The 9924-nt window shown below is 49.6% G+C and overlaps 3 protein-coding genes across 4 annotated transcripts; 2 read left to right on the top strand and 1 right to left on the bottom strand.

Moving 5' to 3' along the window:
* The first annotated feature begins 36 nt into the window (after positions 1 to 36).
* On the top strand, positions 37 to 4448 carry SMC3 (structural maintenance of chromosomes 3). Its single transcript, XM_018015944.2, has 5 exons — positions 37 to 192; positions 251 to 365; positions 433 to 572; positions 635 to 3754; positions 3845 to 4448. Exons 1-5 carry the CDS (start codon positions 178 to 180, stop codon positions 4055 to 4057), a joined length of 3603 nt encoding a protein of 1200 aa, XP_017871433.1. The 5' UTR covers positions 37 to 177; the 3' UTR covers positions 4058 to 4448.
* LOC108619395 (uncharacterized) lies at positions 4437 to 5461 on the bottom strand. Its single transcript, XM_018015958.2, has one exon. The coding sequence runs from the start codon at positions 5342 to 5344 to the stop codon at positions 4682 to 4684; it is 663 nt and encodes a 220-aa protein (XP_017871447.1). The 5' UTR covers positions 5345 to 5461; the 3' UTR covers positions 4437 to 4681.
* Positions 5462 to 5716: 255 nt separating this feature from the next.
* Positions 5717 to 9894, top strand: Gcna (Germ cell nuclear acidic peptidase). 2 transcript variants are annotated; one of them, XM_018015946.2, is made up of 5 exons: positions 5717 to 7649; positions 7718 to 8014; positions 8350 to 8965; positions 9036 to 9281; positions 9365 to 9894. In XM_018015946.2, exons 1-5 carry the CDS (start codon positions 5828 to 5830, stop codon positions 9666 to 9668), a joined length of 3285 nt encoding a protein of 1094 aa, XP_017871435.1. In that variant the 5' UTR covers positions 5717 to 5827; the 3' UTR covers positions 9669 to 9894. The 2 variants fall into 2 exon arrangements, with proteins under 2 accessions (XP_017871435.1, XP_017871434.1); XM_018015945.2 differs by having other exon boundaries at positions 5718 to 7649; positions 9036 to 9296.
* The last annotated feature ends 30 nt before the right edge of the window (positions 9895 to 9924 follow it).

The raw sequence follows: 9924 nt of genomic DNA, 5'->3' as shown, positions 1-9924 counted from the left end.
ATTTGTAGTTAACATAATGCTGTTAGTGCAAATTGGAGCAGCTGACGCGGGAATAAGTCTTGTAGAGTGTTTCTCGAACACAAACGCTGTATGAAAAACAAGTGGCAACCCTGTGCTGGCGCAAATAACAATATTGTGGTGTAGCTGACAATTTATGTGTGTTTGTGTCAAAATAAAATGCACATTAAACAGGTGGGTAAATCATGGCTTCCTATGCGCCTCTCCTCAACTAACTGATGCACATTTCCAGATTATTATACAAGGCTTTAAAAGTTACAAGGACCAGACGGTGGTGGAACCATTCGATAAGCGTCACAACGTCGTCGTCGGACGCAATGGCTCTGGCAAAAGTAATTTCTTCTACGGTGAGTGGTGCATTCAATGCGTATATGCGTATATTTAATATTGATTGTGCTAACAAATCCACAATAGCTATACAATTCGTGCTGAGCGATGAGTTCACCCATCTGCGTCCGGAGCAGCGCCAAGCCTTGCTGCACGAGGGAACAGGCGCTCGGGTCATCTCGGCCTATGTAGAGATCATATTTGACAATTCGGACAATCGTGTGCCGGTAAGTAGAACGCCATAGATTCACTCAAACGTCTATTTCATGCGGTGCTCAACTGCTTGCAGATCGACAAGGAGGAGATTTACTTGAGGCGCGTCATTGGCGCCAAGAAGGATCAGTATTTTTTGAATAAAAAGGTGGTGCCGCGCAATGAGGTCGTCAATCTGCTGGAGTCGGCTGGCTTCTCCAGCTCCAATCCCTACTACATTGTTAAGCAGGGCAAGATCAATCAAATGGCCACCGCCGCGGACTCCTATCGATTGAAACTGCTGCGCGAGGTGGCGGGCACGCGGGTCTATGATGAGCGCAAGGAGGAGTCCCTGAATCTGCTGCGAGAAACCGATGGCAAAGTGGAGAAAATCAGTGAATATCTGAAGACGATCGAGGACAGGCTGCAGACGCTTGAGGAGGAGAAGGAGGAGCTTAAGGAGTACCAGAAATGGGACAAGACACGACGCACTCTCGAGTATATACGCTACGAGACGGAGCTGAAGGACACACGGCGCGCTCTCGAGGAGCTGCAGCTGCAGCGTAAATCCTCATCGGACAAAAAGAAGAACTACAACATTGAGATACAGAAGGCACAGGAGAAGATCAAGGAGGTGCAGAAGAATCTGAAGGAGGCCAAGAAGAAGGTGCTCAGCACAAAGGAGGAGCGCTCCGTCCTGATGACCGAACAGCAGCAGTTGCTGCGCGAAAAGACCAAACTGGACCTCACCATTGTCGATCTCAATGACGAGGTGCAGGGTGACAACAAGTCCAAGGAGCGGGCCGATCAGGAGCTCAAGAATCTCAAGGTGACGATAGCGGAGCGTGAGCACGAACTGGACGAAGTGAAGCCCAAGTACGAGGCGATGAAGCGCAAGGAGGAGGATTGCTCGCGCGAGCTGCAGCTGAAGGAGCAGAAGCGCAAGGAGCTCTATGCCAAACAGGGGCGTGGCTCGCAGTTCTCGTCGCGCGAGGATCGTGACAAGTGGATCCACAATGAGCTCAAATCGATCAGCAAACAGACCAAGGATAAAATCAATCATCACGCCAAACTGGTGGAGGACCTTAAAAAAGATGCCACGTCCGAGAAGGATCTGGGCACCAAGATCGAGGAGCACTCCTCCGAGCTGGAACAGCTGCGCCTCCAGATCGACGAGCACAACAAAAAGTACTACGAACTGAAGAAGACCAAGGATCAGTATCAGTCCATGCGCAACGAGCTGTGGCGCAAGGAGACCCAGATGACCCAGCAGCTGCAGACCCAAAAGGAGGAGCTGTCACGTGCAGATCAAGCGCTGCGCAGCATGGCCGGCAAGCCCATCCTCAATGGCTGCGACTCAGTGCGCAAGGTGCTCGACAGCTTCGTGGAGCGCGGCGGCCAGTCGGCGGCAATCGCTCGGGCATATTACGGTCCGGTCATTGAGAACTTTAGCTGCGACAAGACGATCTACACGGCCGTCGAGGTGACCGCAGCGAATCGTCTGTTCCATCACATTGTCGAATCGGAATACGAGGGCACACAGATCCTGAAGGAGATGAACAAACTGAAGCTGCCCGGCGAGGTGACGTTCATGCCGCTGAATCGGCTACAGGTGAAGGTGCACGACTATCCGGACGATCCCGACTCGATTCCGATGATATCGAAGCTGAAGTACGACGAGCAGCACGACAAGGCGCTGCGCTATATATTCGGGAAGACCCTCATCTGCCGTAATCTGGAGCGTGCCACGGAACTGGCCAAGAGCACGGGTCTCGACTGTGTCACACTCGACGGCGACCAGGTGTCGTCGAAGGGTTCGCTCACCGGCGGCTACTTCAATACGTCGCGCTCGCGCCTGGAGATGCAGAAGAAGCGCACGGAGTACACGCAACAGATCGCCGAATTCGAGAAGAAGCTGAGCAAGCTGCGCAATGAGCTGAAGTCGACGGAGAACAACATCAACTCGATTGTGTCCGAGATGCAGAAGACGGAGACCAAGCAGGGCAAGTCGAAGGATGCCTTCGAGAAGGTGCAGGGCGAGATCCGGCTGATGAAGGAGGAGCTGGTGCGCATCGAAAAGTATCGGGCGCCCAAGGAGCGCTCGCTGGCCCAGTGCAAAGCCTCGCTGGAGGCGATGAACAGCACCAAGGCCAGCCTGGAGGCCGAGCTGAAGCAGGAGCTCATGTCCACGCTCTCCGTGCAGGATCAGCGTGAGATTGATCAGCTGAACGATGATATCCGGCGTCTCAACCAGGAGAACAAGGAGGCCTTCACCCAGCGCATGCAGCTGGAGGTGCGCAAGAATAAGCTGGATAATCTGTTGATCAACAATCTATTTAGGCGGCGGGACGAATTGATACAGGCGCTGCAGGAGATCTCCGTGGAGGATCGCAAGCGCAAGCTGAACAATTGCAAGACGGAGCTGGTGTCCACGGAGAAGCGCATCAAGAAGGTCAATGCAGACCTCGAGGAGATTGAGAAGCGTGTCAACGAGGCCGTGCAATTGCAGAAGGAGCTGCAGCTGGAGTTGGAGACCTATGTGCGCAAGGAGAAGGAGGCCGAGGAGAACATCAACAAGGATAGCAAACAACTGGAGAAATGGACCACCAAAGAGAACATGCTCAACCAGAAGATCGACGAGTGCACCGAGAAGATCGCCAGCCTGGGTGCACTGCCCCAGGTGGATGCCGCCTACACACGCATCTCGCTGAAGAACATCTTCAAGGAGCTGGAGAAGGCCAATCAGCATCTGAAGAAGTACAACCATGTGAACAAGAAGGCGCTCGATCAGTTCCTTAGCTTCTCGGAGCAAAAAGAGAAGCTGTACAGGCGCAAGGAGGAGCTGGATGTGGGTGATCAGAAGATTCACATGCTCATCCAATCGCTGGAGATGCAAAAGGTCGAGGCCATACAGTTCACCTTCCGGCAGGTGGCCCAGAACTTCACCAAGGTGTTCAAGAAGCTGGTGCCCCAAGGCGCCGGATATTTGATACTGAAGACGAAGGACAACGAGGGCGAGGAAATGGAGAAGGAGGTGGCCAATTCGGATGCCTTCACGGGCATTGGCATACGGGTCTCCTTTACGGGCGTTGATGCCGAGATGCGTGAAATGAATCAGCTATCCGGCGGACAGAAATCTCTGGTTGCCCTCGCCCTCATCTTCTCCATACAGAAATGCGATCCAGCGCCCTTCTATCTATTCGATGAGATCGATCAGGTGAGTAGTTGACCCGTTGGGATTTGAATGCCCATATGCTAATCTCTCCCTCTCTCTCTCTCTCTCTCTCTCGCCATCTCTTTTTGACAGGCTCTGGATGCCATGCATCGCAAGGCCGTGGCTGACATGATACACGAGCTGAGCGACACAGCCCAGTTTATTACCACCACATTTAGGCCCGAATTACTGGAGAATGCCCATAAGTTCTACGGCGTGCGGTTTCGCAACAAGGTCAGTCACATTGATTGCGTGACCCGGGAGCAGGCCAAGGACTTTGTCGAGGATGACAATACACACGCCTAGATGCGTCTGCTGCTTTCCCTCCTCCTCTTCCATCTCCCACTGACTCGATCTGTCTCGCTCCCACTTCTCCATGTCCCATATCTTCCCACTCTTTCTACATTCAAGCATTTCTTAGTGATTAGGCGTATAGTGTTTATTTCTTTACTGGAATAACTCTTACTACATATAGAAATTTGATTTTAAACTGGACTTTCCTTAAAACTATATATTTGTTAAGCCTAAAGATTGTCTATATTGTAGTAATTCTCGTACTTGATCTGGCCAAGCAAAGTCTCGCATTATCTTCGGCTAAATGTTCTAAGGGCTTTCGACCATCATCAATGAATGAACTTCACAGTATATATTTATGTAATCCTAATAAAATGCAAAGATGCACATGTATTTAGATCAATTACCGAGTGTTTATTCCACACAGATTGCGCATATAAAAATGTTCGTTTATTGACTAAATATGCATTCGAATGAAATGCATATTAACAAGTATATATGTATATAAAAAACATTAACTCTTAATTAATATAAATATGTCTCGAGGTGTTGTGCTAAATGCAGCATCAATCCAACATTTGGTTAACAAGATTGCCTGGTCCCATCGTCATCGATCTGTGATCCTCTTCATCATCATCATCTCCTGCTCTCGATCATCTCCTGGGCTGCATTAATGCCAAATATGACGGAGAAGCACATGCCAACTGTTCCGACCTCCAGGGGTGAGATGTTGTATCTCAGTGTTAGCCGCCAGAGCACAAAGTGATTGAGCAGCACCAACAAAGCCAAACCCAAGGACCACCAAAACTCATCGGCGATGGCAATGTGCCACAGGCAGAACACATTCCACAACACACAGAGCGCGAGATTAAGGCGTTCCAGCCGGGCCAAGACAGTGGCCAGTTTCGACTTCTCGTTGAGGCAGCTTCGCACGCTAACCAGCGCCAAGAGGCTGATGTATAAACTGAATACAATGGGATGCCAGCTGGAGCTGCCAGCGAAGATTGGTTGCGGGCCAACAAAGAAGCTCTGGAGTTGGCCGACGATCAGCGTGACAAAGATGACTGGCGAATAGCGTAGTGATAGCTCGCAAATGCGTCGCTGCACCTGGCCGGGATTGGGATGCGTGCAATGCAGAATGCAGAATAAGCTGTGTGCAAATAATAATCCATATGCGGCTAGCGCGTACCGGCCGATGCTGTAGTGTTTCAGTGCCCAGCCGGAACTGACGACCAGCACAAAGTTGAGCAGGCCCAGAGATAACTTGGAAGACAGGGAGCCGATGGCACTGACAGCCATTGCGACAGGTGCTCAAAACAAACAAACAAACGAAACAAAAACTGATTCTGTTATTGTCTTTGACCAAGGTGCCGCCGTAACTTATCGATGTTTCTAAGATGTGCCCGATAGTAATAAACGATATTTAGTGCTGGGTAATTGTATGCAGCCGTTGCCAATTTAAATGAGTTATTCTAGACTCACAAATAATGCATATCTATTTATTTGTATAAAGCTATACATACTTTAAGTGTAACATATTTTAAAATGAATTAATTACTTATATAGTCTTTCGTCTTAGGCAAAGTGTAAGAACTTGAAATAATTGCAATAAGAAATTCAAACAGTTCACTGGTTCACGAACTACTTATCCAACACTGGATCAAGCGGATGCAGTTTGTTTGGACGCCCGCGATAGATTTGTATTTTTATTTGTGATACGTTTTGCATTGCCATTCTTCTGCTGCATTTTTACAGTTATTTAGTTTAAAGAACGTCAACAAAATGGCGGATCCGAATGGATTTAAGCTTTTCAGATCAGTTGATCCGACGACCGTCAACGTGCCGATCAAGGAGAAATTCGCCAAACTGACGCTCTCTTCGAACAAGAAACAACAGTTAGCACGAAAAACTACGCCACAACCGAAACCCCAGCCAGAGCAGCAATCAATTAAAAGCAGTAACGTGAGTCGCCAACTGTTGGGCGAACTAAATGATCTGGCGGCTGCCAAATCCTACGAGCATCCACTGCTGCGCAGCGATTCCTCATCGTCCCACGCAATGGGCCAGGAGCACACGCCAAAGGCAGACGACGCCAGGTCACAGCTTGATGTCTCCGACTATATGGAAACGCTCCATATGAGCTGCACACAGCAGACAATCGACGTGGATGTGGAAGCCCTATCCACGCAGGTGACCAATCTGACAATGCAGCCCGAGAAGGGGCTGCCGCCGGAGCAATCCATTTGCATCTCATCGACCACTGCAGAGAGTGACGACGATAGTGCTTCGTGCATTACCATATCAGATAGCAGTGTAAGTGAGCATGGCGAGCAGCAAACTGTTGACAGGGAGCCGGAGCAGACGAGCATGGCGGTCAGCGAGCAACTGCCTCCAACAGCACCTAACCTATCCAATGTCAAGGTGCAGCGCATTGAAGCGTTTCTGCGTGACGTCTCTTTTGAGCGCCGTGAGATCCAACGCCGTGGCTGTGCGGACATGTCAGGCGACATCACACGGCTGGCCAGTGCTGACACGGAATCCATGAGCATAGGCGACGTGGACTGCACGGAACTGTTGTCCGTGTCTCAGTGGCAGGCGGATAGCAGTAAACGTCTGGCGGACAACGATACGGAGATCGGTCCAATGTGTTCCGAAGAGCAAGTGGATAGCAGTAAACGCCTCGCGCACAATGATACGGAGGTCAACACCGTGTGCTCCGAGGAACAAGTAGATGGCAGTAAACGCCTGGCGGACAACGATACGGAGGTCAATACAGAGCTGAACACCGTGTGCTCCGCGGAGGAAGTGAATAGCAGCAAACGCCTGGCGGACAACGATACGGAGGTCAACACAGTGTGCTCCGAGGATAGCAGCAAGCGGCTGGCAAACGATGACACAGAGGTAAACACACCCGACTTGGAGGTGCCGCTATCCGATGTATCCGGCCAACAGACAACCCTGGATGAAACTATTCCAGAGACCAGCAGCGAGCTGGAGCACTCGCCGCCTAGACCCGTCTCTGCCTCATCGGCGGAGCCAGAGGAATCAGTGCATTCGGCCGCCATACAAGTGAGCAGCATTAATATATCTGCAAAGATCAACATTAAGATACACATACCCACGCTGGACTCGAGCTCGGAAGTGGAACAGAGCATTGTAGAAACGACGCCGACATCAAAGGAGCGCGCTGACTCATGCAAGCAGCAAGAGCAGAAGGAGCAGGAGCGGGAAAAGGAGAAGGAGAAGGAGCGGGAGCAGGACAAGGAGCAAGAGCGGGAGCAGGAGTGTGAGAAGGAGCAGGAGCAGCAGCAAGAGCGAGAGTGCTCTGTGCTAGGCAGCGATGCTTCGGAGGATGAGCAATTTCTGACGCAAGCTGAAAAGCTGTTGAATCAACTGTATGGCAAATCCTGGCAAACTCCGGATGTCATACGCACACTGAAACGCTCCAGCGGCAGCGGCGGCAAAACTGCGTCCGTTGGAGCGGTAAGGCGCGCGCCGCTCACCGAGATCAAGCGTCAGCCTAGGCAGCCCAAGGCAGCGACAGCTAAAAAGGCGGCCCCGGCGGCCCAGCCCAACGATAGCGCCGTGGGCGACTTTAGCATATGTAAATATATAATAATATATAGATAAAGCATATATGTCTATTCTAAAAATATTTTCCCGATTCCTCAGTTAGGCGGGCTCTAAACTCCAATAAGTTCAACTCCACGCAACTGCCCAGGGCCATCTGCAGCGAGAGGCGTCCCGGCAGGCCACAGGTGCGCACCAAACACATTGACGAGGAACGCTGGCGGGCCCTGATCGATACGGACAGTGGCACGGATGCCTCGGATGACGACGATGCCAATGCCACGGAGAGCAGTGAGACTAGTGATGGCGAGGAGCAGGAGAACGGTCACGTAACCTACTTGGATCTGACCAAGAAAGAGGTCGAGGTGGTCAGCGATCCGGATGAGCAGGATACTGGATGTGAGTATACTGGAATTGGGCAGATCTAGTGAGCCATGACTTTTAGTTTAGAACTGACTCGATGTAGGCTTTCCATTGCTTTATTCAGCATAGAGCAGTCAGTGACTTTTGTTAGGCTGTGCAGGCTAGTCAGAAATTGCTGAAAAAAAAATTAAAATTAAAATTAAAACGGAAAATCGGAATTTTGAGAATTTGAGAAAGCGAAAGATATCCAATAAAACTAACTCGCGCGGACCATAGATTTATAGCTTATTAAATATAGCAAAGCTCTTTACGTGGATTTGGTAGTTTCTGTAAGAGAACGACATTCACATACTTTGTCCCACGCCACGCAGCATCCAAGCCACACAAACGACTGGATGATATTTTGCGGAAGTATCGGGCCACAGATAAACCGAAGCTACCAGCGACGCCAGTGACGCCAGTCACAACACCAGCCTCATCGAATCCCACACGCCGGCAGCTTTTTACGCCCAACACAGGCTACGAGGACAGCAGTGAAGCTATCAAAATAGTTGATCAGGCGCTCGATCTGAATAGTTTGGAGCAATTGGAGCTTATTTATTTACCGGGCACTAACGTGCATAAGCGCATCCAGGAAGTGAAGAAACAGCTCGGAATGGGAGTGGCAACGCCTAAAGCTAAGCCCGTATTTAAGAAGCGGACACCAAGACCCATTCCAGCTCCAACCAGAGCTGAGCCAGTCATGAATGAGATCGTAATGTCTGAGCCATGTGGCTTCCTGAAGTCCCTGGAGCCACAGATCAGCCGTGAGTTCTGTGACCGTGAAGCATTCTACTATCGTGAAAACTACGCCCGAGTCAAGGATCGTCTGACCACTGTGTTATACAATTTGTATAATACTCACGTATTCAATGAATCACTAGATGTGCAAGTCGCCTGGTCGCCCAGGCTGCGTAACACGGCCGGCACTTGCCGCAACAAGACCATGTGAGTAATGAGTAGATCATTGTGGAGCGGCAGCCTCGAATCTGTTTTTTTTTTTTTTTTTGCTTTGCAGCTCGGGTGGGGTGCGCACCAGCAGGATCGAGCTGAGCACCAAGGTGCTCACCAGTGCCGATCGTCTTCGCTCAACTCTAATCCATGAGCTATGCCATGCCGCTGCATGGGTGTTCAACGGGGCCACCGGACATGGCGTCGTCTGGAAGAACTGGGCAAAGCGTGCCATGAACAGGTTTCCAGATTTGCCGCCGATTACTGTTTGCCACAACTATGAAATTGAATTTAAATACACTTATAAATGCAGGTACTGCGGAGCCGCGTAAGTAGCCTACGATTTGATAGATAATAAGAACTCATTTCGGAGTTTATCTCTCTTTTCTATTGCAGATCACACGCTCACTCCAAGTCGCGCAAGTGTAGCGATCTACGCTGTCGCTTCTGTCTTACTCCAATTGATCTATATATAAACAAGAAAAACAAGATGGGCGTCATTGAACAGACTCCGGTGCGCCCACCAATGGGATTTGCCAAATTCGTTAAGGATAACTTTCAGAAGTACAATCGTGACAATCTTGGGGCTGCAAATGTGATGCGCATCCTGGGTGCCGAGTATGCCAAGAAGAAGGCCGCCCTTGCTAATCAGTTAGACGTCACCGAACAATTGGCAAATTTGTCTTTGAATAATGATTAGAAATCAAATCGAAGAAAGCCATTTATGTTATTGATTAGAAATTATGAACATTCGAAAAAACCATTAAAAAAAAAACTTTAGGATTCATTTAAAGATATGTATATGCAGTTAACAGCTGTTTGTATTGATGTACAAACGTGTGTATTTTTAGTTGACGTCAGTATGTAAAGTACTTTAAGCATTCGTTTATAACTAAAATAAACCGAACTCGAATAAGCAACTGCAACCTGATTTGTGTTATCATTTTAAGTGTTGT

This window comes from Drosophila arizonae, chromosome X, assembly GCF_054131065.1.
Source record: "Drosophila arizonae isolate 15081-1271.41 chromosome X, UAZ_ARI_1.0, whole genome shotgun sequence".
In the NCBI taxonomy this organism is placed as follows: domain Eukaryota; kingdom Metazoa; phylum Arthropoda; class Insecta; order Diptera; family Drosophilidae; genus Drosophila; species Drosophila arizonae.
Note: the sequence above shows the minus strand (reverse complement) of the source record. Positions and strands in the feature narration are given on the sequence as shown.

Bases quoted from the DNA above. Each gene is read 5' to 3' on its own strand.
- SMC3 (XM_018015944.2), top strand. The intron at 366-432 runs GTGAGTGGTGCA...AATCCACAATAG, and splicing joins CAAAAGTAATTTCTTCTACG to CTATACAATTCGTGCTGAGC. The intron at 573-634 runs GTAAGTAGAACG...AACTGCTTGCAG, and splicing joins ATTCGGACAATCGTGTGCCG to ATCGACAAGGAGGAGATTTA.
- LOC108619395 (XM_018015958.2), bottom strand. From the start codon at position 5,344: ATGGCTGTCAGTGCCATCGGCTCCCTGTCTTCCAAGTTATCTCTGGGC.
- Gcna (XM_018015945.2), top strand. From the start codon at position 5,828: ATGGCGGATCCGAATGGATTTAAGCTTTTCAGATCAGTTGATCCGACG. The intron at 8,015-8,349 runs GTGAGTATACTG...CACGCCACGCAG, and splicing joins GGATGAGCAGGATACTGGAT to CATCCAAGCCACACAAACGA. The intron at 9,297-9,364 runs GTAAGTAGCCTA...TTTCTATTGCAG, and splicing joins TGCAGGTACTGCGGAGCCGC to ATCACACGCTCACTCCAAGT.